We start from the raw sequence: 27,831 nt of genomic DNA, 5'->3' as shown, positions 1-27,831 counted from the left end.
ATGAGAGGAAATCTTTTATCATAATGAGCACAGAACCTCCCAAGGCAGGAGACCTGAGTTCTCATCTGGGTGCCAACCAGGTGACCTTCAGCAGGTCACATTTAATTACCCTGTACCTCAGCCTTTTCATCTTTGAACTGGATGTTCTCAGGGGTAATATCCACCTTTAAAACTGTCTGATTTGCTGTTTTTGAGTAAGTTCATTTTTCAGGGCAATTTCATAACTCTTCTAAGTGCATAAATACTGATCAGAAGCTTGCAAATTTTCGTGACTTTTCTTCTGATCTTTTGTGAAGGGGTGAAAAAATAAACTCCATGCTTTTTTAGTATAGGAATGTTACAATGAAAATGATTTGTAGAAAATAATGTCTAGCTTCTGTACATGTATACGTATCTCTACCTTTTCCTCATTTGGTATTTAAAATATCACACAATCATACATAATACAGTTAGATGAAGAAAGAAAAGTGTTGAGGGATGAAAAGCATTTAGGGACACAAAGTAGGGCCTTCCAATAATGTAATTAATCCAGAAACCCATGGCACAGGGTCTTGCTAATTTGCTGCAGGTTGTCAGTACTAGTGATTCCGAGGTTTCTAGGAGTCTACATAAAATCATATAAATGTAAAAGTTTCCTATATCAATAAAATACTGAGACAATCTTCTTGTTTGGGAGAAACAACAATTCCTGAAGCATTTTTCCCTTTGTAACCTTGGAATAATTTAAAGACTAAACTACAGGTTGAAGGTATAGTGTTATATTTAAAAACCTTTAGCAATTCAAGCGGAATTTGGAGTGCAGCAGGGCGAGGAACCCTACTTTTAAAAAGGTCCTTTAAAAAGTACTTTCAAGGTGCTAATTCCCTGAATAAGATACTTTTAAAAGATCTACCTCCCATTTGCTTAGAAAAGCTAATCTGCAGTAAATTTGAAATGAAAGAATTTTTTTCTTTCCGTATAATCCATCATTTTATTGCCTGAAAACTTTCTAGTTTCACTTTTAAAGTTTTACTTTTTTATGTCGTGAAAAAATTTCCAATGAAAGATTAAATTATATACCCAGAAGCAGTTTTCAAAGGGGACAACAAAGTACAAAAAGAAATAACATTAAAGATATTCTGAAGAGAGGGCTTCCAACAAAGAAATTCAAAAGAGTGGTCGACCTGATCCCTCTTTATGAAATATGATTTTCCTGCCTCTAGATCAGAGTGTGTTTTTTGCTCAATATTTTTTCTTCAAATGTTTCATGTCATCTCCCCCGAAATATTATTACTGAAATTTAGATGTTATATAAGGAAAATTAGCGTGATCTTTGCTCAGGGAGTTTACTTTGTAAAGAAGGCAATTTGATATCCTGTGTTTCTTGGTCCTCCTGAGGTCTATCCATCATGAGTGATTTCAGTTACTGAAGAGGATACTGGGACCTTAGAATCTATTGTGCAGGTTGTTCTCGCAGATCTTTGAGCTGGTCTCCCTACTTTTGGAGCACAAATAGCGAAGGGTTTCTGTATTTGTTTTTCCTCAAGAATATATGGCATGCTGCCATCTTCCATCTTCTTTGGATTTCCTGATGACTATCTTTTTATGTTGTATTGCGTCAATAGAAGAATCATTCTTTCTAACTCCTTTGCCTCTTTAGTTGATGAAAATAACAGTTCCTTAAGACAGTAATTTCTTATCAGTTTTACTGGAAAGCTCTTTCACGAAGGGAGTTGGTTAAGCTAGGAAGTAAAAGTTCCAGAAATAGCTCTGGCAACGGGAGGAAAGTCAAAGATTGTTGGGTCTAAAAGGAAGAATCAAATGTTGCTCACTAATTTTAAACAGCACCTGAAGAGCAGACGAAAGGGTCTTCTTTCAGTTTTTCTGAAACTCTGTTGTAATGACAATATAGTTTTGTGTGTCTGTGTGGTTTTGTTTTCATTTTGTTTTTGACTTCACAGGAAGAGGTTTAAACATGAAGGCAAACCTTTTAGATGTTAGCATGGCTACATATAAAGCAAAGCTGCCTTTTTTTTTTTTCTTTTTTCTGCTTCCATTTAGGCCTATCACATAATTTAAGAAAAAATAAAAATTTAACCACAGGAGCTCTAACTATAGTGTGAAAAAAAACCCTGATCAATTTTGTTTTCGCAGCACGATATTATCAAAGATTTAAGAGACAAATTTGCCAGCCTCGGCGAGAACTCTCTGGTAACAGCATAAATGTCTGTGTTGGTTGCTTTTGATTTAAAGGTTTCTTTTTTCATTTGTTTGAGCCCATTTCTTTTACCCCCTCCTTTTAGTTTATGTTCTTTTTCATATTCTGTAACTAGCAAGCCTTCATTTTTTAAACCTCTTCCATCTTCCAGTGTCTATTTTCCGTACTTTGGATGGAAAGTTTATGGCAGCAAAGCTGTCACTCTGGCTACCTCTGCTGCAGCTCTTTCTGCTCTTAGGTCATATATGTTTTGGCCGTTGTGTTTATGGACATGATACTAATTGACTGTTTCATGTCCCATTGACTAAGCTTCCCTACCACGCCATTTGATGGACGTGCTGTCATAGTGCTCTATGCAACTTTCATTCTGCAACTTATACTGCTTGGTTCCGTCTCGATTCTCCAGCGAACTGGATAGCTCAAGTGAATGATCCTACCAGTCTTGAACTTGCTGTGCCTTTATATTTTATTTTGATTTCCTTCTGTATGTTTTCAGTGGTAGTTTAAGTGGAAAAGAACAAACTCTAGCCATTGCTCTAGCCGTACCATGCAGAATCGTTTGTTACCACCAGAGAATACAAAATATAAAGGCACATTGCTTCTTTTATTCTTTGGGAGGGGACTGGGGAGATCTGTTATCATATGTCCACTACTTAGTTGAAGCCTACCTTTTTATCCATATCAGCTTTCAATTTTGCTTAAACTCCAACACGTCCTCAGTTAATGTTTTTCTGTCATTCAGTGATAACTTACAACTCGAGCCATTTGCTGAGCAGTATCAAGTTATGACCATGACCTGGGAGATGATTAAACACGTGACAAACTGATGCACGAATGTATCATTCAGAAAGTGCAAGTTTCAATGATGAAGTACAGTACTTCAAAAGTATGATACAGGCTTTGGACTAATCCAGTCATTACAATTGAGAAAATTCATCCTGATAAATCAGTACCAAAAGTCTATCACAAGAAACATAAAGGGAAAAACCAAGAGTTGACTATGTTAACATCTGTTGGATAACATTGTTGCTGTTGAAATGGTCCATAATGTTGTCATAGAGCCCATACATGAAGAGATGACTGAAAATATGGTTTATAGAAAGCTGCTCTGCTTAGTGATATCTGCAACATAAATGGTTGGGATTTGTGTTCAGGAAAAAGAAATGGAAAAGCAAAAGCTTCTGTACCAACAAGCCAGGCTCCACGACCGCGGTGCAGCTGAGATGGTGCTGCAGACCATCAGTGCCAGCAAAGGTGAGGCTCTTGGCTCTACCTCAGAAGAGCCGATTCTGTAGATTTCCCCTTTACTCCTAGGAGCGCCCTTACTTAAAATCTACTGATTTATTTCGTCCCTGAATTTCTTGTTCATGACTAGGTCAGGTGACCACAAATGCCACCTCTCTTACCAAGTTCAATGTTGATTTTTCTTTTTTAATCAGAATCTTACTAAAAGATTTTTTATTTCTGTTCATTAAGTTTTGGAAATTATATTGGGACCCAACTCTAACAAACTGATTATGTGAATCAGAGGTGGGCAAATGTTTTCTGATAGAGGCCAGATAGTAAATATTTTCGGCTTTGTGAGCCATTGGGGCCTCTGTGGCATCTCTTCAACTCCGCCAGAGTGGCATGAAAGTAGCTAGAGACAATATGTGAATAAATGGTGTGGCCATGTTCCAATAAAACTTTATTTACAAAAACAGGTGCCAAGCTGGACTCGGCCCTCGGGGCCTTTGATATAAATGTTTAGATTTTTTAAGTGAGTCATTTTTAGTAATTCAAGTACTGTTGCATTTTTCAGTAGCCAGCCAGTGCAAGCTGATTTTTCTTACATTGGTAATACCTTCTCTGTGAAAACTAGTTAGTGTAATTTTAATGGAATGGAAAAGTAATGGTGGTTATTAAGCACCCCTCTCCAAATATAGGGATTATTTCATTTCTAAGATAAGTGGAGGCGACTAAAGTAAAAATAAAACATAATATGCTAAATTTAGACAACTGGTTGGATTTAAAATTTTGTTATTATTATTCAAATAACTTAAAATTGTGACTAGTCATCCTAATAAAGCAAGGCTATAAACATATTAAGATAAAAGTGATGAAATGGAGATTATAAAAGTTGTTCAAACATACTGTCTTGAGGGAGGAGGGAGAATATTTTAAGTAGCTCATATTCCTTTCAATATTATTTTAATACAAATGATTTGTTTTGAATTTTAATAATTTTAGGTGTCAGTATTTCAAAATCAGTTGTTCCTTCCTGTTCGTTTTTTCTGTGTTCTCATATAGTTTCAATCATAGACATATTACACAGAACTTAGTAAAAACATTGATGGCAAAATATGCATTATGACTCTTTTAATTTTTTGTTGTTGTTCTTACATGAGTCAGTCTGTCCCTCTCCACCATGACATAGGTTTGTAGGAGGTGAATAATGACTTTAAAAGTGCACATTTTGAGATAGAATTGGTTAATGTAGCAGGTGAAGTGATATAAGGATCACAATGTTTTGTATTTTTAAGGTGAAATGGGACCCATGGTGGCTGCTACTTTGAAACTTGGAATTGCTATCCTAAATGGCGGGAACTCTACAGTACAGCAGGTGTGTCATTGAGCCTTTTACATAATGTGCTTTTCGAAGAGATGGACCGTATAGTCATCCTGTTGAACTATTTTAGTCATCCTAAAAGAACTATTAGTTGTACATTAGTTGTACTTTTTTGTTTTCATTTTCTATGTAAAATATGCCTTTATTTTATGGTCATCTTGTCCCAGTATCCAAATATCTCCCAGGTAGCACAATAAACACCCCTTCTAGGTAGCACAATAAATAATAACACTGCTTAGAAGTCTGAAGTCATGTCATATGGTGTCATCATTTGCAGTGCTGCTTTTCATGTGAATAAGTTGGCATAAAGCAGCTGGTTTGTTTTAATAGTGAAAAATAAATACCCTTACCTGGGGAGCCTAGTTTGGTAACATGTTTTATAGTGTTATATCTCCTAAAAATTGACTCTTAAGATTTTGTTGTATATTTGGTGCAAAGCTGGCTCCTAGGTTAACATGTAAACAGAATGCACTGTTAAGAATTTTTCTAGTTGTAATTCTTTCTATTCTCCTAAGATATGAGAAAATCACTTCCCAACCAAGTTTTGTAATGATGTTCTGTTTAAAAGTTAGATATTATCTGGACTGGGATTTTGATAACTTCAACCAGTTATGACAAAGGATGCAATCTCCATATCCAACTGAAGGCCAAGGTCTGTTGAGTTTGTTAGAATAAGAGTATTTGAGTGACTTACTACAAATCACAAATGCTGGAGAGGGTGTGGAGAAAAGGGAACCCTCCTATACTCTTGGTGGGAATGTAAGTTGGCATAACCACTATGGAGAACAGAATGGAGGTTCCTCAGAAAACTAAAAATAGAACTACCCTATGACCCAGCAATCCCACTCCAGGGGTGTATACCCAGACAAAACTATAATTCAAAAAGATACATGCATCCCTGTGTTCATAGCACCACTATTCACAATAGCCAAGACATGGAAGCAACCTAAATGTCAGTCAACAGATGAATGGATAATGAAGATATGGCTCATATATAAAATGAACTATTACTCAGCCATAAAAAAGAATGAAATAATGCCATTTGCAGCAACATGGATGGACTTAGAGATTATTATACTAAGGGAAGTAAGTCAGAAGGAGAAAGACAAATGCCATATGGTATCACTTATATTTGGAATCTAAAATACTACACAAATGAACCTATCTATGAAACAGAAACAGACTCATAGACATGGAGAATAGACTTGTGGTTGCCAAGGGGGAAGGGGTGGGGGAGGAAGGGAAGGACTGGGAGTTTGGGATTAGCAGATGCAAATTATTATATATAGATGGATAAGCAACAAGGTCCTACTGTACAGCACAGGGAACTATATTCAATATCCTGTGATAATGGAAAAGAATATGAAAAAAGAATATATATATATATATATATATATATACACACATATATATATATATACTGAGTGTCTTTGCTGTATAGCAGAAATTAACACAACATTGTAAAGCAACTATACTTCACTAAAGAAAAAAAGAGTATTTGAGTGACTTAAAAAAAGACTGTCACAGGTGTGTACTGCCTACCTCTGGGGACAACATTCACACGGCCAACAGTGTGGCTCTGAGCTCAGAAAAAATTCTTATGCTCATTGAAGAACAAAGCACAACGTAATATAAGCATCAGATTGTGTTATTCTAAAACTATAATGTCTCTCTTATTTTTGTATCTTGGCTTCTGTATGAGAAAGAACGGTTGAACAGGGAACTAATAACTGTTTCTTTCCTGGGTAAGTTTTAATCAGGCAGGTAAAGGGCTACCCTCATTGAGGGAAAGGAAGGCAAATGAGAACTTTAGAATGTTTGACTTCAAGTTGCTGTGAACCTCAGAATCACTAGAGTGGCACAAAGCTAGGAATAGGCTCCTAGAAACCTTTGAGTCTAAGAAAAGAAAAGCAGAGAAAATTTGAAGATTTCTTTTGGGTTAGTAAAGTTTTGGACTAGGTGAAGTAGTAACTCAGAAGAGCTGAAAAATTCATCTTTACATTGTTCTCAAATTGTATATTTTTTTCTGTAAATATAATCATTACATGTTAGTACTGGAAGAGAATGTAGACATAACCTAAGCGAGGGTTCTTAGCTTTTTATTGCCTCTGACAGTTCGTTGAAATCTCTGGCCTCCTCTCGGTGTAATGTTTATAAGTGCACAAATTAAAATTACACAGATTGACAAAGGAAACCAACTATATTGAATTGTGGTAATCAAAATATTATAAAATAGGTTTTCGATAAACTAATATGTTTCTTTATGAACTCATTAAATAAAAGGTCTAGTACTTGGTCTAATAATTATTGAGAAGAAAAGACGTGTCTAAATATTTTTAAATAGCTACAACAGCTGTAATGTGATATGAAAATACCTGAAATCTTTATTGGTGACAGAATCGTAGCTACTACTAATCCTCTTAGTGTTTGTTGCTTAGATTACTGGTTGAAAGGAATGCTAAATTTCAGTTAGAAGTTAATAAAAATAAAGGGAATTTTCTCCCATCCAATTTACAGATTTTCTTTTTTGATTTCCATAGTAAATGACTACATGACTTTTTTTAAAAAAGGAAAAATAAAGAAAACCAACCTAATCTCGCCTCAATACTTATAAATAAATAATTTCCCTTGACTTACGTATTGCTTCAAAAGACCTTAATTGTATAGTATATATATTCAGAAATCCATGGAGCCAAAAGGAACCTTGAGAGACCATGTAATAAATGTACTCTTCGTCTGTACAGATCTTTTCTTTTTTCTTTATACCTTCAGATATATATTCCACCACTCCCCTTTGACCCTGTAACCCATATTCATTTTGTTTTAAAAGGCCAGTGATTAATAAGCGCTTCATGTTTTATTAGACCAATGAGTTATCACACAGACACCCCAAAATGGCTGTACGTTTTTGTGTGTCTGTATTTGTGTGTATCTGTGCATGTGTAGGTATATGCATATATGTGTGTATATACACAGACACACACACACACAAATATATATACACTCTGTATGTGTATACAGCCTTCACATATTTAGTTTTATATTACCTTTAACTCTGATTTCTGGAAAAAGAGTACTACCAATATTTTGACTGCTTAGCTGAGCCCTATCTAGATAGCTCTGATAATAGGAATTAATTCCTTCTATTCAAGATTCAGAGAAGAGCAGTATCTTTATTTTCTTAAAACCTTTGGTGTACCTCTGTCATCTTATCATCTTGTATGTACTTTTTTTTTTTTAATTGGGGTATAGTTGCTTTACAATGTTGTGTTAGTTTCTGCTGTACAATGAAATGAATCAACTGTATGTATACATATATCCCCTCCCCCTTGGACCTCCCCACCCCCCGTCCCACCCCCTAGGTCACCACAGAGCACCGAGCTGAGCTCCCGGCGCTATCCAGCAGGTTCCCACCAGCTATCCATTTTACACATGGCAGTGCTCGTACATCAATCCCAATCTCCCAGTTCTTCCTCCCACCCCGCCCTGTGTCCACATGTCCATTCTCTACGTCTTCCTCTCTATTCCTGCCCTGCAAATAGTACTTCTTATTTGAAACCTCCAGCACACTGTATCTACATTCAAAGTAGCTGTTTCATCATGGCATGTAACAACATACTAACAAGTAGAAGCCATGCATTGCTTTAGCATTTTTTACATTTATGTTTAACCAAAATGTTGACCACAGAATCTGGACATCATTCAGAGAAAAGAGGAGAAAAATTCATAGTCACATGATTCCCACCAGTCCTTGGGTCTAGAGACCATGGTAATGGAAACTGAATTTCTGTCTATAACATTAGCATATGGTAATCAGAGCTCTCGGATTGGCATGCTGTTTAAGGAACTCACTTTTGTAATGAAATCTGTGAATAGCATACAGGTGGGCCTTCTTCCCAGTAAACTTGAACTAAGTATCTGAATCTCCAGATACTTACAGAGTGACATGAAGAGAATTAAGAGTATTATTTCCCCCTGATATTTATGCTGCCTGTGGTGTTTTGTAAAGCACCTCCCTTGTTCCAAGCCATGTGTATGTCCTGCTGCACTTAGAAATGTGCAAGTCTCTTGCTGTGACATGCTTATCACTATTTCGTGGTCAGGGTGACGTTCGTCATGTTTGTATGCACTGGATATTTTTTATCTTTATTTCAGAATCAAAGGATGTTTTTATTGTTTCTTATTTAACAAAAAACGAGATTTGTGCTCAGTGACCATGTGGTTTATCTGTCTACTGTAGAAAATGCTTGACTACCTCAAGGAGAAAAAGGATGTGGGCTTCTTTCAGAGCCTTGCTGGCCTGATGCAGTCATGCAGGTAAGCACATGCTTTTCTTGCTTTGCTTCCACTCAGTGGTTGTACCTTTTAAAGTACTTGTTTTACATTACTGAAAGCACTTATACACAGAAGAATTTTTAATGATTAAACACACTTTTAAGTGAGACCAAAGTGTGCAAGTGTCTTGTGCTCTATCTTGCTGTTAGGTGTTAGTAATGTTTTAATTACTAATTGTTCCACGTTAATAATGTCTTAAAATAGTCTACCCTGTGCTTAAATAGGAACCTTGGAGAATTAATGTGTATTCTGCTTACTTGGAAATGAGTAGTGTATGATTTTTAAAAGACAAAAAACAAAATTCTTTTTCATTTTATCTGGGAGCCATTAGACCACTTCTCATCTGCCCTAAATGAATGACTAAGGAACCTGCCACATATTTAATGTTATTATTCCAACTGGAAAAACATGATCATTCTAATTATATTTCAGTATGTCTGCTAACTTTGTAATGTTCTCCCAAAGTTGAAACCCATCAATGCCATATGCTTGACTTTCACATAGATCATTTCAGTGTGGACCCTGGAGAGAAACTAGTCTGCTACTAGGAAAATATGGTTGGTAGGCATTGAGTCAGTGTATGTTTTCAGTATCTGATAACATTTGGTTCACGTTTCACGATACACGGTTTTTAGACATTTGCTCTCCTGAAGAAGGAAAATGTTCTGTTAGGCCTCTAAATGTTTTCCTCCCTGTTATTGCAGTGTCCTTGACCTAAACGCATTTGAGCGACAAAACAAAGCTGAAGGACTTGGGATGGTGACCGAGGAAGGATCAGGTATTGATCACTTAAATTAAAAGCGTCACGTGTCCCCACTTATTCCCTGAAATTACCTTTGCAATACAGAGAGATACAAGGTTATCTTTAAATAGACACAATGCTTATGTGACTCATTTAAAAGTTCATAGTTAGACACCCATGCAGGTCACACCCAAAACCCCAATCTTCCATGTTGGTCATTGACTCCTTTTTTATTCCAGATCTACTGTCAGTGGCCTTTCCCCTAGTTGGGTAGTAAATAAATATCCCTTATTAGAGAATTATCTATAAAATTCTAAAGCACATGGATGAGCCACATTAGAAAATGTTTGAATTTCTTTGGCCACTTTAGCAAACTGTTAGGCTTTCAAATTCTTCTACCTCCTTAGGATAGTGATGCTTTCAGATCCTTCAATCCACCACTAGTCTTACTATCTCCTCCCTTTTAGCGCAATTACCCTTCTATCTCATATATCCATGTCTTTGCAAGTCCAAATTGTTTAATGAAATAAAGAGTAATTTTTGTGTTTAAATAACTCTGATCACTTAATTTACATGTGCATGAAAATAATGACTCACCTAATCTTAGAGCTTTTCTCTCTATACATAGCTGCATGAACTAGAAAATTTAGCACACAGTGCATTTAAAGCAGAAATAACTATTGTTGCACATTCGTTTTGGTACTTATTAAGAAGAAAGTATCTTCACTATTTTTGGTTTTGATTTGTTTTTATTCTTTTGTGTTTGATTTTTAAATTAATTTAGTTTGAGTAAGGCCCTGTGTGTTTATCTGTTTTTGTTTGTTTGGTCTGGTTTGGAGTTGTCATCTTATCAATGTATTCGTTTTGGAACATTGGGTCTTCTATAAAACTAATCTTATTGCAAAAAATAAATTTTCTCCCCTCTGCCATTTGTAGTCTGCTTGCCTTTCTGAAATATTTTAGAATTAACTAATCTCTCTAATTATCTCTGTATATTTTTGTTCTCACAATAGGAAAAAAATTAGCTGCATTTTTCTTCCGGTATTTTAAAGATTATCATTTATACATATGCTAACGCTGCTGCTTCTATGTATATCACCTGTGTAATTTTATTTTCTGCTTGGCTTTTGAATGTATAGGTTCAATAATCAAGTATTCGTCACACGGTTATTTAATTGGGTTAGCTACCTTCAAGAAAAATCACCAGCAGAATTCTGAACTTACTTAGGTTTTTTGAAAATGGAGATCAAGCCAGATGTCTTCATTACTAACCTTTGTGTTGACAGTTAACAACACCTGGCCTTGAGGGGCCCATCTGGAGAACTCAGCCATGACAAATCCCAGGTCCCATTAACCGCATGCCTCTAATGTCTCACAGAAGTCCTGGGCATTTTCCAGCTGGAAAGTGCCTAAAAATGAGTCAGTTCTCTATCCAAAGTCTGACTTCCCTGTCATGGAATTAGAAATCAATTTCATTTTCCCCTGCAGTTTTTAGCTAACGTACCAGAGGCTCTGAACACAATTCCATTAATTACTCTGAATCACTCTTTACATCAGCTTCCCACAAAGAAATAGTGACCACACAGGATTATTTTACTGGGCCTCCTAGGCTTTGTCAACCAGATATAGATGAGAATAACATTTGTGAGTCCCAAATCAGAAATAACTTGATGAGAGTGACCATCCTAATGTGAGAATTAGTTCTGTCTCTCAATATGAGATGGGTTTGATTAGTTTATTCTTTTTAAAAACGCACACAAAAATAATTGCCCAAATTGATTAACACGTGTTCTATTTTATTTCCTTACAAACAGCAAAGCAAAAACAAACTCTCAACTTCTTTCTTTTTCCCCATTTCCTTTTCTTTCGACTACCGTCAATGTACTATCCTCCCTTCCTCAGTCATCACTCATGAGCGTGGTAATTATTAAAAAGGAACTGCCTTTTCTTCATTTGCTCCTTTATTTGTTGTTAGCTTTGTGTACAGTCTTGATAGTGACAGTTTTTGTGCATTTTTTCCTTTTATAGACCCTTTTAACAAGTAGATTGTTTACTTTCCATCATTATGCATCCTTTTCCTTTTAAAACTTATGTATCAAGCTTTCCTTTTTTTTTTTTCTCATCCTATGAGGATGTGCAGTTATTAACATATTAGACCTGAAGGGGCAACAAGCATTTAAATGATGGTTTGAGATTTGTTTGGTTCTGTTCTTTCATTTTAAAAAAGTTCTGGTGGACCCAGTGTTTGCAGCTGTTGTGTAAATGAATGAATGTGTGCAATAGTCTCCCTGTGGCATTTCTGTCTTGGACATACTGTGGCTTTATGGCTGCACCAAGTGGTGCACGGGAAAATCAGTGCCGATCCAGTGTGTGCTGTGAATGGCTGAGCCTCATCTTAGCCATTGGACTCTGCCACTTCCCTTCCAAGTATTGAGAGATCTGTAGAGTTTTCCTCTATTCTTTGAAAATATCACACATTAAAAACCTTCTACCATAAAAGCAAATTTTCATTCTTGAGACCGAATTTAAAGAACTGTAGAAGCAGTAGCAAATGTTTACCTCTTCAAGCTAGGATAATGACAAAGATGGCACTGGTATTGCAAAGTAGTCTCTAAAAGACATGACATACGATGGCAATAAAGAAGGGATGAGATATTTTGAATAGTACCTAGTATGTCAACAGGGCTTCAGAGATTACGTTGTGCTTTCTGAATACACACTGTTGCCTTCATCAAAATATCTTTTAGGAGAATATGCAGTGACAATTCATTCGCTGTAATGAATGGTACACTATTTCCCAGATTGAGAACACCTATACTGACCCTATCTTTTGGCATATTTTTAAAATTTCTGTTATGTGACCATTCTTTTAAGCTTCTGCAACTATTAAGAAAAGTTTGTACTCTCGAAGGAGAAAGAACATTGGTCATCCCTCTTGGAAAACATAGAAAAGGCTGAAAAATCTAAATCTGTTAGTGATATCCTTGCTTCAAAGCTTGACGCTTGTGCAGTATAGGCTCAGGACTGAGAAAATAATCTGATAGACCTAAATCTCCATCCTAACCAATTACCTTTATTAAGCTCAGTCTCTTCCCGATGATGATAAAATGACCATACGTTATATTGCCATGGAAAATGTATAACTTGAATACATGAACTTTTTCATACCCACAACTTTCCCATGAGGTATTTTCCCTATTTTATAAATAAGGAGAGTGAGGGAGAGAAAGATAACATGGCTTGTCCAGGGTCACACAGCAAAGTGGCAGGGTCAAGGCTGAAATGCAGGCATTCTTCCTGTCTTTAATTTGCCCATTCCACATGCCTGCTCCCTTCCCCCCCATCCTTCAGTAGTCTTTGGGGGGCTTATTTTGTGTCCAGCATGTTGGCTTAGGTAGAATTATTGGTCCCTTAATGTAATGTCTCCCTTCAAAGACACCCATCTATTGCCGATTTTTGCATCCACTGTTGAAGTTTTAATATCACTTTTAAGCTTTTTATGGTTACACATGACATTCCCCATCTGGTGTTGAAATACCATTAGGGAATATGTGCTCCTTTGTATACAGCTTTGTATACAGCTGCCCCTGTATATCCATGAGGGGTTGGTTCCAGGACCCTCCCCTTCTTCCCCCCGCCCCCCGCAGATATCAAAATCCACAGATGCTCAAGTCCCTGATATAAAGTGGCATAGCACGGTCATAGCTCTGTATCTGCAGATACAGAAGGGCAACTGTATCTGGATCTCAGACTAATTGTTTATATTCCTTTCTCTACACTGTTACTGTCCTGTAGCCCTATCCCACCTTACTAAATGTCCCCCATTTCTACAAAAGCCTGGACCTCCCCCTTGTTTTTATTCTTTTTTTAAAAAAAAAGGTTCTTAAGCAAATGTGTTTAGATTTGTCACGCGCTCAGTGTTGTCCTCTCTGTATATTTTTTAGTCCTATGTGTTTTCTTTTAACATAGAGTGAAGTTCAAAACCAAAAACCTATATAAATCTTTGAAATTTCATTCCATCCTTGGATATTTAATTTTTCTTCAGTACCATTTAACCTCATTAGTAATTCATGATGAGCTTGAAAGTGCAATTTTCCTTCTATCAAACATCTTCTTGGAATATAGTCGAAGATACTGCATTTTATTTTTGATCATTTTGCAGGGATCCTTGACTTCGTAAGCAAGATGAAATTGCGAAGCTGATCTGATTCCTCAGAAATTGTTTGATTTTATAAACTGTTATATAAAACATTAATACAAGTTAAGCTTCTCAGATTTCCACCTGTAACCGATCATGTGTTGCACTGAGGTTCTTGCCGATATATTTATAGTGACCGCAATTTATAGTGAAGTTGAAGAAAAAAGGATTCCTTTTAATTAATTAATGAAGGGATAATTAAAGCAGTCTTAAAATATTGGCTACCCTCATTTTTCGTTAGTGTTTTTAGTGCTTAATTATCTATTGGCTTTCTCCTGCCCCAGATTTTCAGAGTACTTTCCCAGGTGTAATCCAGTGCTAACATCTGGGTTCTCACTATATTACTCTGCAGTTCCTATGGGTAAACTTTCTCCTCAAGAAAAAGCCTGTAGTTCACAGCACTAAATAGATTGTTTTTTAACATCCTTGCAGTTTTTAAACTTTGAAGCAGTCGTTTAAATTTGAGTGGCTATTACGTGCTAGACACTGTCCTAGGCACTGGCGTTGTATAGGAGTCCAGTATTGTGTAGACAGACTTGTAAACAAGCAACTTCAGAACAATGCCCTCCGTGTAAGAGAGAACTGAGTTGATACTTTGCCAGGGATGGGGAAGTATCACCATAGACATAACACATAGCCTGAAATAGAAGTTTATCTGGTAGATAAGGAAAGCAAAGAAAGGCATTCCAGTGGAAGGCATCAGCATCAGCGTACGCAAAGTTCAAGGTACAAAACATATCAGAGGACAGTAACCAACCTGGTGTGGTTGAAGAGAAATGAACCCACTAGAAGATGGAAAGATAGTTTGTGAGAGGTGCTGAAGGACCTTCTTTGCTCTTCCCAGGCATTTGTACTTTCTTGCTGAGACCCTGGAGAGCCATTAACTAAATAACACTTAAGTGATACATTATGTTTTGTGTGATGATCCACCTGGAATTAAATTCCTACATTCACTGTTCAAAATGCTTCCAGTAGAACCTACTAATACTAACAGGCACAAATCTCTCCTTTCTCAGTAATGCTAGTGTATCAAATAGACATGGAGTTCTCCAAAGACAGTGGTCACGACCATTTCCTTCACGGCAGCTGGGGAACTCTGCTTAACGATAGATCGCAGGGAATTCTTCAGAGTATGCTTTCCATAATTACTGTTACAGGAGTCAGTCTGTTTATCAGGAAGAGTGTTATAACTGGATTGCCTATAGCTGTTGTTGTCAGCAACAGGGTGTAAGATGGGTGTCCCATGTGAAGGCACGGAGATCAGTTAGGATGCTGGTGGATGGAATGGGTGAAGGATGTCAAGGATTTCAGTTAGAGTAATGACAACTGAAAGGCACTAAGAGAAGGCTACAAGAAGATGCAGACTATTGAATATTAGATATAGGATGGATAAACAACAAGGTCCTACTGTAGAGCACAGGGAACTATATTCAATACCCTGTGATAAACCATAATAGAAAAGAATGTATATATATATATATATATATAACTGAGTCTCTTTGCTGTACAACAGAAATTAATACAACATTGTAAATCAACTATACTTCAGTTAAAAAAAGAAAGAAAAAAGACGGCTATAAGAGAAACAATCTGCAAATCATGTTTGAAACCAAAAGATTTCTTCCCCCACAGCTAACCTATAACTTTAATTCTGTTTTCCATAGGTCACACCTAACTTTTTTCACACACAGTGGTCATTGGTATTATCTAGGAGTGCATTTTATACACTGGTGTCAGGTTGTTACCTTAGATTAAATACATGTACTTAATGGAATTATGAATGATTTATCATATCCACAACCCACCAGTATTCTATATTTTAGAAATCTAAAGGTTTTTTTTTAATGACTGCATGCCATTAAAACTTCACATTTATTCCTACTGTGTTTTGCATATTTCAAAGCAATTGTACTTATTTGGACCAATTTGATTCTCCCAGCAGCCCTATGAATTCAGGAAGTCAGGAGACTGTTAATTTCCATATCAAAATGATGAAACAAAGACTCAGAAAGGTGAATTGACTTTTCTAAAGCCACATGTCTAGAATATGGTTTTCCTTGGGTTCTAAAATTCAGAAAAACAAGTTAGGAGTTCACAATTTAAATAATGTACAGTAAGTGTAATGATTGTTAGAGATTGATTACTGATGTGAGCTGTATGAAGTGTAGAAACTATGGCACACTGGATTCAGAAGGACCATACAATATCGAAATTACCTGTTTATTGCCTGACTGTGACCTTCTTGAGGTTAGGGATTGTGTCCACTGGTCTTTTTTGTCCCTAGCACCTCACAAGGTGCCTAGCATATAGGAGACTATGAATGTTTGCTGAAGTTTACTGAATTCAAGTCCTTTACTTGTTAATAGCTGTAGGACAGTAGTCAGGTTACTTAATTTCTCGGTTGTTTACCAAACCACAAAATGGGATTGTATCACCTCATTTGTAGGATTTTTGTAAACCTGAAATGAAATGATGAGAAAATATATCTAGCACAATGCCTAGCACACCGTAGTCACTAACTAAGTGTTAATCGTAAATCCATTTCAAATTTTTTATTCTCTGTTAGTTGAGCTGTAATATTATTCAAGCAGCCATATTTAGACCATTTAAGCAATGATATTAAAACTACCCACATGGAATCAAATACCTGACTTTTCACTATTTAAAAATACTTTTAACCTTTATCCTTCAGTGTTTTCATATACAAAATAAATATTTAAGTCCTCTAAAGATTAGTAAGTAATCAGAATTATTTCCTCTATGGCAATGGGGGGCTCTTGAGAGCTGTTTAACAATAGATTACAGGGAATTATTTGATGCTGACCCTACAACGATGGGGATGTTAGTGTTCTGGAGTCTACTGATGCTAATTCAATTGTTTATATATATATATTAGTCTTTTTATTTATTTCATTAATTTTAGAACAGTTATTGATAATTAATTATTAACAGTTAAATCAAGCTTTGTCTGGAGATAAGTCTGCAGACTTTGAGCTATATCGATGGATATTCTAAGTAAAAATTCTAAGTAAAAACAACTGTTTTTATTGAACTTAAACACTTGTGTACTTTTCTATTAGTTGGATAAACCGATTGTGAGTAGAAAAGCCTTTAAAAGTGTGTTAACTTGATTAGATCTCTAAATGAGGTATTACTTTTTATTGGTAGCTTGAACAAATAAGGTCTACCTAATATTATTTCCAGGTGAAAACTTATATTTTTGAAAATATTTGGTCCATTAAAATTAAGGTGGCTTTTTGAAAATATAAACACATTTAATACCTATGTTCACATAACTATACTTATCATGTAGGCATGTTGTTCCCATCTTTATCTAGTGTCATTACCACTGCTACTAATAATATTAACCTCTCCACAATTGATAAAAAATGGTCATATAGATTGTGCAGAGCCAGTGAGGTAGACAGTGTACGCTCTACATTCATTTTATAGGTGAGAAAACTGAGGCACAAAGCACAAACTCATCATCACAACAGTATTGAAATAACTCTCCCTTTAGTACAGTGTTAGAAATCATAAGCCCCTTATAATTAAAAATAAAACCAAAGGAATGCCCTTCACACTATCTACATTTGGCCATCATGCAGCTATTGCAAATAATATTTTTAAAATGTAAGAGCACTTTCAACTACATTTTACTCCATTTTGTTATTTATTATTAACCTTAGTTTCCATCTTACAATGGGATTTCTTTTGCATACATCACAAAATAGACTGTTGCTCGTGTACCTTCTGCAGACATAAAGCCATTATCCATCTCTGTTCCTGCACTGCCTACATGCAGCATGGGCCATGGCAGCATTTTAATCAGATAGTAATGTGTTCATTAAGCAATAGCACCTTAGTGGATACGACAACCTGGTGTCAACTGATGGTAAATGAAGGCTTGACCTGCCCCTCCCCCCGCACCCCGCCTTTCCCTCTTGTTCTGCTGTGTGCAGCGTGTCCTATGTAAGTGAAGTTACTCGTATGTGTCTTGGTATACAGTCCGGAAAATACTGTGCATGCCAGCAGCAAAAAAAAAGCCTTATGTTATAAATCAATGTGCATCATACAGAACATTTTCAGGCACACTGGTAGACTACATGTTAATTTATTTGTGTTAACTTTTCTGAATACTTTCTACCAAGGATTACTTACTCCACATTGAATATGTGAACATTGAAAGTATGTCCGTGGTTTTATTGATTCAATTTTCTGAAAAATGAAAAAACCAAAACAAAACATTTTAGATGGGTTCACAAGGAAAGAGTCAATAAGTCTGTGTAACTAACTCTTAACAGTTTGATTTAAATAGCATTTTAAAGTATCTTCATGAAATGATACTAACTGTAATCAGTGAAGAGTTTAGTTTATTAGCCTAGGCTGTTTCCTTTTTTCCTATCCTGTCATGAACGTGAACATGGAGGAATGGGCTTATCAGCCATGTATTGAGATTCAAAACAATGTGCATTTAACACATTAAACTTGCCACATCGCATTTGTAGACGTGGTGATCTTAATTTGGTCACCAAAGATAATATCTTGCAGGCCAACAGGGAAACCAGTACAGTGATTTTATGTACTTTTTTTAATGTTTATATTAGTTTTCAAAATGGTTTTGCTTCCTAACCCTCCCATTATATGAAGCCTCTCACTTTGAAAGTCACAGACTGCAGACTGGTAAGTCCATCAACTCTCTGTCATTATGATCATTCATAATTTTAGTTCCAGTAAACACATGATCATTGCACAGTTTTCTTTCTTAGCCCAAAGTATTTCCAGTCTGAAAAGTTATTATTATTTTTTTAAATACATGAGTATATTCATTCACTTGCCAAACAACATTTCTTTTTTTTTTTTTTTTTTTTTGGTCATTTTGCTTTCTAAACAAATTGAGATTCTAGAGCATACACTCATAATGTTGACAGTGTTTTTTTCACAGACACTCTATGCTTTTAAAATCAGCTTTCATTTGTGTGGTGCCTGTTTTTTGTTTGTTTGCTTCTTTGTGTTTTTGCTTTCAAAGTAACTTGTGATCAAGATACATTTAAATTGAAATGTAGGTGAAAGATCGGAACCCTTTTCTGAGGCTTCATCCTTGCCCCGTGTGTATAGTTAGTGTTGAAATGATACAGATCACCTCCTATGGCACTGATATGTCCTCCTTTTCACATTTCTTTGTTAGATTTAGCTCTCCTAGCAGGAGCCAGCGAAGTGTATCTTTTGGTTTGGTATTTAGAATTAGGTCTGCTTGTCAGTTCTTCCTCCTCTGGAAGGAATGCTCCAACCAGTGAGCTCTCTATTTAGACAAGCTCATGAGAGAGTTAAGTGAAATGAGTTAAAAAACATTTTCCAGTCATCCAGAGTTTTCACAAAAGTCCTTTAATTAATATTTGAATAAAAGAAACTCTTGGTCCTGTTTTATATATGTACTGAATACTTCTGCATTGAATCATTTGGTCAGACTCTGGGAACAAAGCAGATTTAACTTCCACATTTGTAAGAGATGCAGAGATCATTCCTACACAAATCTTAGCAAAAAGAAAAAAAAGAAAGAAAGAAAGAAAGAAAAAAGTTTGTCTCTAATCTCTTCAGGTTGTTTCTAAAATGTTGCCAAACCCATGCTGCTACTTTTAACAGAGAGATATCTGAGTTTTTAAGATCCAAGTGTTCTTTTCTTACCAAGAAAAAGTGCATCTATCTGTCAAGCGCATGATCTTATGAGCTTCAGATAGAAAAGTGGCTATGATTTGTGACTGTTTTGGGTTCAGAACGATGCTAGATCAACATGCAAGTTTGATGGAGGTGGGGATAGAAAGGGAGGGCGAGGCTAAGGTGGTTGATAACATTGGGTCCCTCTGGACTTCCTGCAGGAGAAAAGGTTCTGCAGGATGACGAATTCACCTGTGACCTCTTCCGCTTCTTGCAACTGCTCTGTGAGGGACACAACTCAGGTTTGTGAGACCCCAGACCATCGGTGGTACCCAGGAATAAGTATGTTGAAGCAATAATAGGAGTCTGTTAGTTCCAATTATGCTTCTTCCCTTGGGTCAAGAAACAGTTCTTGAACATTACCTGCTGTGTAGGCGCTGGGAAATTTTCTGTATCGCATTGCCTCTTTCAAAGTCCTTTGCTAGCCCTTTCATTTAATTCTTTTTTTTCTTTAATTAATTAATTTATTTATTTATTTATTTTTGGCTGCATTGGGTCTTTGTTGCTGTGCACGGGCTTTCTCTGGTTGCGGCGAGCGGGGGCTACTCTTTGTTGCAGTGCACAGGTGTCTCATTGTGGTGGCTTCTCTTATTGCAGGACACAGGCTCTAGGGTGCGTGGGCTTCAGTAGTTGTGGCTCATGGGCTCTAGAGCACAGGCTCAGTAGTTGTGGCATGCGGGCTCAGTAGTTGTGGCGCACAGGCTTAGTTGCTCCGCGGCATGTGGGGTCTTCCCGGACCAGGGCTCGAACCCATGTCCCCTGCATTGGCAGGCGGATTGCTAACGACTGCGCCACCAGGGAAGTCCCTCACTTAATTCTTATTAGTTGTTCTCATGCTAGAGAAGACAGCTGATAGGTGAAGAAAGATGTAGATTAGATAGATAGCTATAGAGACATATGTAGCTCTGTTTCTTTTTTTTCCACTTATCTTACTGGGGGAATCTACTTCATTGTGTAACTTTGCATGATGTATTTACATTCATTGTTTATATAACTGCTTCTCCACCAAGCCTGTGTATCCGTGAAGGCAGGAACTTGATCTTGATTTTTGCTTCCCCAGCACTTAACACAGTACTAAGGAATAAGGGATTATGGAATAAATCATTTAATTACGCTGTCCTACAGGATGGAAGTTGTTTTCAGTCATTCACATGCCCAGAGCCCTAGAGCTAGGAATCAAGAAACAGGTGTTAGCGACCTCTTAGATGAAATTTGAATATTGATATTCCGTGAAGCACCTAGATTTGTTTTTGAGGTACTCACTTTTTATGGAAAATATAAATTATTCAATATTAAAACTATCAGATATAACAGTGTACGTATCCATGGTGATTTTGCTGGAGACATCATTTGCTCTTGGAGTTATTCAAATAACTCATTTTAAATTTTTGAATGCGCTTTAATAACATCTTTTGATCTTATGTAGATTTTCAAAATTATCTGAGAACTCAGACTGGCAATAATACGACTGTCAACATAATCATCTCTACTGTAGACTACCTACTGAGAGTTCAGGTACGTTGCTTTACGTTAGTAACAAATTAAGGGGTTGGTTGGTTGGCAAGATATGGTGGAGTTGTGAAACTGACGTGTTGAAATGTGTTTTGATTTATGAGGTCAGAATTTGTAAAGATATTTTGTCTTTGATCACAGTCTTTCCCCAAGTCTTAGGTTGAAACTGCCACTATTGTCTTTGCCTCTAACCTGGCTCTTACTTGGCTTATTTTCTTTCTATAAGTGGGAATATTTTTTTCCTACAGTTTTTTTTCTCTTTTTTTTTTTACCGGCCTGTGGTACGCGGGCCTCTCACTGTTGTGGCCTCTCCCGTTGCGGAGCACAGGCTCTGGATGCGCAGGCTCAGCGGCCACGGCTTACGGGCCCAGCCGCTCTGTGGCATGTGGGATCTTCCTGGACCGGGGCACGAACCCGTGTCCCCTGCATCGGCAGGCGGATTCTCAACCACTGTGCCACCAGGGAAGCCCTCCTACAGTTTTAAGCTTGATGGCATTTTAAATTCCTTTTCAATTTGTAAAGCATGAACATGCTCTGGTCCTTCTTCTACAGTTGAGAGATAAATAGGAGAAGAATATTTGAAACATTACTAAAAATGGGAAAGAAAGGCTTTCAAACTACTTACCATACACTTAAATTTAATAGCATAAGGTTAGTTCTTTTCAGCTCTTGAAATATTTGCATTAATTTAAAAATTCAGCTTAACACTTCATTACTTAAAAGTATCTTTGATAGTATAGTAATGTTTTACACGTAACTAGAACCGAATCTGAAGGTGTAGGCCTCTTAAGTAATAAGATTTTATATAACTTTTATTTCCCTCACCTTATTTATAAGGGAGTCAGGTATAGTACTTTTAAAAACTGCAAATTCAAACTCTGTTTCTCCCTTAATCTTTGCATATGTAAAAGCACAACACTCTTATTTAAAGCTTAATGAGAAAAAAGTCCATTTTTGAAGCAAATATGTCAAGAAGCATTGCTGAAAATATATTTGTGATTTTCAAAATCATGTCTCAAAACCTAAATGGTAGCCCAAATTGTATTATTCATTTAGGCAACTAAAGTTCCTTCAAAATATAAGTTATTATTGAAAATATCCTGTTTGGAAAGATTGATCTTATTTAGATGTTTGTTTACAGTTGTCAGTATTTATAAGGAGTCCAACTAGTTTCTTCAGGGGCAGTTACACAAGCCAGGAACATCCTGGAATTCTCATCAAAGAAATGTTATTGGCTTTGTTGGAGAAAAAGGAGACCAAATGTCTGGAACCCAGAAATATTGTTCTATGATTTGTCTCATTTCTGTGCTCACATAGTAAACGTCTAACTGCTCTATGGATAAATATGCATTAATGTTATGAATCCTTATGTTTGTGAAGTTCAAGGTCATCAGAGACAGAAAGTCATTTTAAAAGCTAAGTTTTCTACTTCTAATCTTCTCTCCAGTTGTTATTTATATCTAGGGAGGATGTCACCATATTTTATGTTTAGGAAAATCATTGACAATAGTATTTACCTCGCAGATACGTTTGTTTGCTTCCAATCTGTTACTTAAAATGATTTCCTATTACTGAGTCCAGAACTGGACAGGTCTTTGGTAGCTTCAGATTGTGCCTTAATCCTATCGTCTCTCTTTTCCAGGAATCAATCAGTGACTTCTATTGGTATTACTCTGGGAAAGATGTCATTGATGAACAAGGACAAAGGAATTTCTCCAAAGCGATTCAAGTAGCAAAACAAGTCTTTAACACGCTTACAGAGTATATTCAGGTAAACCTTTAAACATTTCTGTTATTTGAAGAAGGAAAGAAAGAGAGAAAAGAGAGTCAACCGGTTAGCATTGAATTCCTTGGAAAAATGCAATATTCCTAAAGTATTTTCCTGCTCTCATCCACATTCTTACTGACCTCTTCCGTAGATTCTTAGCCAATTGGCCATTTAAAATACTTACTTGAGATGTGAATTTATATGGAATGAACCTGCTTTACCACTTGGCAGGTTGGGATATCATGAACTCCTTCAAGACATGAACCATGATGTTGACTGTGTCATACTTCCAGGGTTTGGTATATATATTAAGCACTCAATAAATATTAAAGAAGGAGGAGAGAGAAGAAGTGAAGGAGAGAGGGCAGAGTTGTAAACCACTTTTTATAGTATTCCAGGGAAAATAAGGAAGAAGTTTCATAGAAACTTTATGAAAAAGAAAAGAGCACTTAAAAACTTCATTTTAATACATGTATGTGTGTATTGTTGACTGAAAAAAACATGCGCAACCTAGGAGTTGAGAATTACGTTTTATTTAGAGGACTTACTGAGGACTTAAGCCCAGGATGCAGCCTCTCAGATAGCTTTGAGGGACTGCTCTGAAGAGGTAAGGGAGGCTATATAGGATATGTAGGGTTTTTTGGCAAAAACAAGAAAAAAACAAACAACAACAACAAAAAAAACTAGGGAGTCCGAACGTCAAAAGATTACTGTTAATTAAAGAAAATCAAACATCTTAAGTTAATGAATTTAGTGCTTTTCTGTGTATGGGAAGATGCAAGAATGTGGGCTCACTGAAATCACTCCTTTGATGTGAACCTTAACTACCTAGGGCCAGTCCCCTGCTTTTCTCCATCCTGAATCCCCTCAGGGTGCACAGTCAGGGGGCAGCTGCAGTAGCTGATGTCTTGATGGCGGCAACATCCTTTGCTTACTGAAACGGCAGGCAACATTCTTTGTCCACAGTATATATATACACATATATGTGTGTGTGCATATATAAAATTATATAACATGATAAGGTATATAATACAGGTAAAATTCCAAATTCCATGAATAATATACCTTTTTTTTTTTTTTACCTTGATTTGCTTTCTATTCTTCTTGGGGTAGACTTCTAGTCTTAACCTGCAGATTCTTAAAAGATTTTATAAATTTCTGCCTTTTTCAGAAAGCAAAACATTGCCATTTTCTAGAAGACTAGTCAGTCATCTTTCCTTTCTATCTTCTGTCTCCATGGCCAATATTACTCTGACTCAGTCACTGTGATTGAAGTGCCATGTGCAAGGATAAAATAGGAGGAAGAAATGTACAGTTTGCTTTGTTAGACTGAACATAATCTTGTGGGGGAAAGAGTTAAGTAAAAATAACAGATTGTATCCCCAGAGCCTCGCATACTTACAGGTGTTTGTAGAATGACCGAGTGAGTGAACTATTCATGGCCAAGTGAAGCCGCCAGGGCTGAGTGGCTCAGAGGAAAGATGGCAGAATGGCCATTCCTCACCTCCTCCAGGCTCACTCTCTCCTCTGTATTCGTACCTTGGAAGGATCTCACTTTTTCTCTTGTCTCCAAGGGCAGGGCAGAGAGGATCCTTATTTCAGTATTTAAAAATGGAAAAGCCACACTTGATAATGCTAATAACTTTTCTTTAATTCAAATACAAGCAAAGTTTTAAATCCAGTTCAGTCCACTCATGTTCCTTTTTCCTTATCTTCCTTGGCTTCCATTATTACCTTAATATACTCATCGGTGTCTAGAAAGAGAGCAATACAGTGTTTGGTGTGAACTGTCCTGATTAAGTAATAAGATTGATTGATGACATTAGCAAGCCAGTGAATTTTATAGAAACAGGAAAATGGCTTCTATATAACATATAAAAGGTAAATTCCTTTCAGCCAAGAGTAGACATTTCTTGGTTCCTAAAGTAAGTGAGAGTCCTAAATTTATATAAAACTAGAAGCATCCATTGACCTTCCACTATGTGCAAAATCATTTATTCTAACTTGTTTATATAACATGGAACATTCTAAATGAACATTCAAGGAATAATAGGTAAAGTAGCAAGGCTTATTGTGGCCTGTTCATGTTTTAACTTCTCAATACTCCTTGTTTAGTTGACATTTTTATATAATTTAATCAACTCAAATTATATATATATATATATATATATATATATATATATATATATATATATATACTTTTTTTTTTTTTTGGCCACACTGCATGGCTTGTGGGATCTTGGTTCCCAGACCAGGGATCGAACCCCGGCCCTCAGCAGTGAAAGTGCCGAGTCCTAACCACTGGACCACCAGGGAATTCCCTAAAAATATATTTTAATAAAAATTTAATTTGGAATAATTTTAGATATACAGAAAAATTGCAAAGACAGTACAGAGAGTTTCCATATATGATTCATCCAGCTTTCCCAGCTTTTGGCATTTTAAGTAACCATGATACATTTGTCAAAACTAAGAAATTAACATCAGCACCATTCTATAACCTAAATTACAGACTTTATTCTGATTTTACCAGTTTTTTCTTTAATGTCCTTGTTCTGTTCCAGGAGCCAACCCAGGGCACCCCATTGCCTTTAGTGAAACGTATTTTGAAGATATTTGCCTTAGCATTATGTTTATTGATTATTGTTGATACTGTGAATAAAAGCTCATCGTTCGCTTCATACTTGCTTTGGGCTGGCTTTTAGTTGACAGCACTGCATGTTGCTTTTGGACTCCAATTTTTGCTAACTGTAGAAAATTATGCAAGGGGGGGAAATCCAAAACCATCAAAATAAACATAATCTTCTGTAAGATTTCAACTCCAGTTTTCATAAGGGGGGGAAGAAGAACTGCCTGAGAAGGAGGACATTGTATTGTCCAAGTGCCTGGGGTTAAGACCAGAGGGTGAGTCGTGAGAAGAGAGAAAGCTGTATTTGTCGTTCCACGAGAAGGTCAACCTGAAAGTAACTGCCTTCTGGCAGTTAGCCAGGGTGTCTGTTTGTTTTTTAATTTATATTATGGAAGTACAATTGACGTACAATGTTGTGTTAATTTCTGCTGTACAACACAGTGATTCAGTTATACGTATATACACATTCTTTTTCAGATTCTTTTCCATTATGGTTTATCACAGGTGATTGAATATAGGTCCCTGTGATAGACAGTAGGACCTTGGTGTCTATCCATTCTCTGTGTAATAGTAGCAAGGGTTTTATATGTTATAGGCACTGAATAGATCAGGAGAAATAGGCCTGCGAGGTGGCAGGCAAGACAGGTGTTCCATTCAGGTAGTGAACAGTTCTCAGAAGTCGATGGTCTGAGGCTGAGCAAGTCCTGGAAAGTACCTTCTGTGTGTTTCAGGTTTACAAGGAAAAGTAGGAACTTGGGCCTCTGGTTTGCAGCTCTGTCGCATAAGGTTTGCAAAACAACTCTTGGTCACCTAGGGGTTTCAGAAGATCTTAGTCCTTTCTAATATAATATTTTAACATTTGGTTAAAACCTTAAATACCACATGAAGAAAATATTTGTTTCTTCAGGAAAAATGTTTATTTTCTTCGAAATGGCCTTCTAGTGTCCACCTAATGCCCTCCTGCACTTTCCACCCTCCCCAGTGTTAGCACATGAGGCACATTGCTGAGGCTGGACCACAGTGGAATCCTGAAGATCCGTTGCTTTGATCCAGAGTTATTTTAACAGCCAGACAGGACTAACGTACACTGTAAAATCAGTTTGGCCTGGTACGTTGAATGGGCTCAATGTATTAACCTCTAAGTTAAAAGAACTGACTCCTCCCCACTGTCTCTTCAGACTTGCTCTGTGGCCCACTTCTTTTTTTTTTTTATTTGTGGTACGCGGGCCTCTCACTGTTGTGGCCTCTCCCGCTGCGGAGCACAGGCTCCAGACGCGCAGGCTCAGTGGCCATGGCCTACGGGCCCAGCCGCTCCGCAGCATGTGGGATCTTCCCGGACCAGGGCACGAACCCGTGTCCCCTGCATCGGCAGGCGGACTCTCAACCGTTGCGCCACCAGGGAAGCCCCAGACAGTTTTGTCGGCAAGATTTCAAAGTCCTGTTGGACAAGATAGCTCCCTCCCAAGTACCCAACTTAAGAAATCTTCTGTTGTCACTTTCCATCTTCACAGTCCCTACTACAGGACTGTATGCTACCCAAGCTCAGGATGCAGGAGCCGAGCGCTCCTGATGGCTCTCTTGACCCCTCCTCTCTCCATGGTGTTAAGGGAAGCGGGCAGCCCTCTCCTCTCCTGCGGCAGCAGGGGTAGAGGCTGGGAGGCCCGGCACCTGCAGAGCTCTTTCCAAAGTCTTTCCCTTTTCAGCTTCAGCGCCTTTATATCTTTGAGGTAGAAAGATCTACCTAGTTTCCTTTCGCAGGTACTGGATCTAGCACCTTGCTTTTGGAATACTGAGATACTTGGCACTTACTGTCTTTGTTACTGAGCTAAACTTAGGTCTGCCCACCCTCGCGCAGTAAAGTCAATCTACTGACACCCGGTGGTGGTGAAGGGAAGTGCAGTGTTTATTGCAGGCGCCAAGCAAGGAGTCCAGAGAGCCTAGTGCTTAAAAGGCCCGAACTCCCCGAGGCTTTCAGGGGAAGGTTTATAAAGACAGGGGGAGGGAGAGGTCTTGTGGAGTGTGTGATCAGCTCGTGGACATTCTTCTGACTGGTTGGTGGTGAGGTAATTGGAAGTCAGCATCATCGACCTGATTCCAGCCAGTCTGGGGTCTCCCGTGCTTGTGGGC

General features: G+C 37.2%; 1 protein-coding gene across 2 annotated transcripts in view; it reads left to right on the top strand.

The window, feature by feature from the left end:
- RYR2 (ryanodine receptor 2) overlaps window positions 1–27,831 on the top strand; it is a 729,440-nt gene that overhangs the window by 645,701 nt on the left and 55,908 nt on the right. For both annotated transcript variants that reach the window (XM_082634943.1, XM_082634944.1), the window contains exons 80-86: window positions 3,352–3,451; window positions 4,720–4,799; window positions 9,046–9,122; window positions 9,845–9,918; window positions 19,957–20,037; window positions 21,222–21,310; window positions 22,950–23,078. In XM_082634943.1, the coding sequence (XP_082491069.1) occupies window positions 3,352–3,451; window positions 4,720–4,799; window positions 9,046–9,122; window positions 9,845–9,918; window positions 19,957–20,037; window positions 21,222–21,310; window positions 22,950–23,078 (630 nt within the window). The remainder of the gene's footprint in view (window positions 1–3,351; window positions 3,452–4,719; window positions 4,800–9,045; window positions 9,123–9,844; window positions 9,919–19,956; window positions 20,038–21,221; window positions 21,311–22,949; window positions 23,079–27,831) is intronic.

The sequence above is a fragment of the Mesoplodon mirus genome (assembly GCF_964341445.2).
Source record: "Mesoplodon mirus genome assembly, chromosome: 2".
In the NCBI taxonomy this organism is placed as follows: Eukaryota; Metazoa; Chordata; class Mammalia; order Artiodactyla; family Ziphiidae; genus Mesoplodon; species Mesoplodon mirus.
Note: the sequence above shows the minus strand (reverse complement) of the source record. Positions and strands in the feature narration are given on the sequence as shown.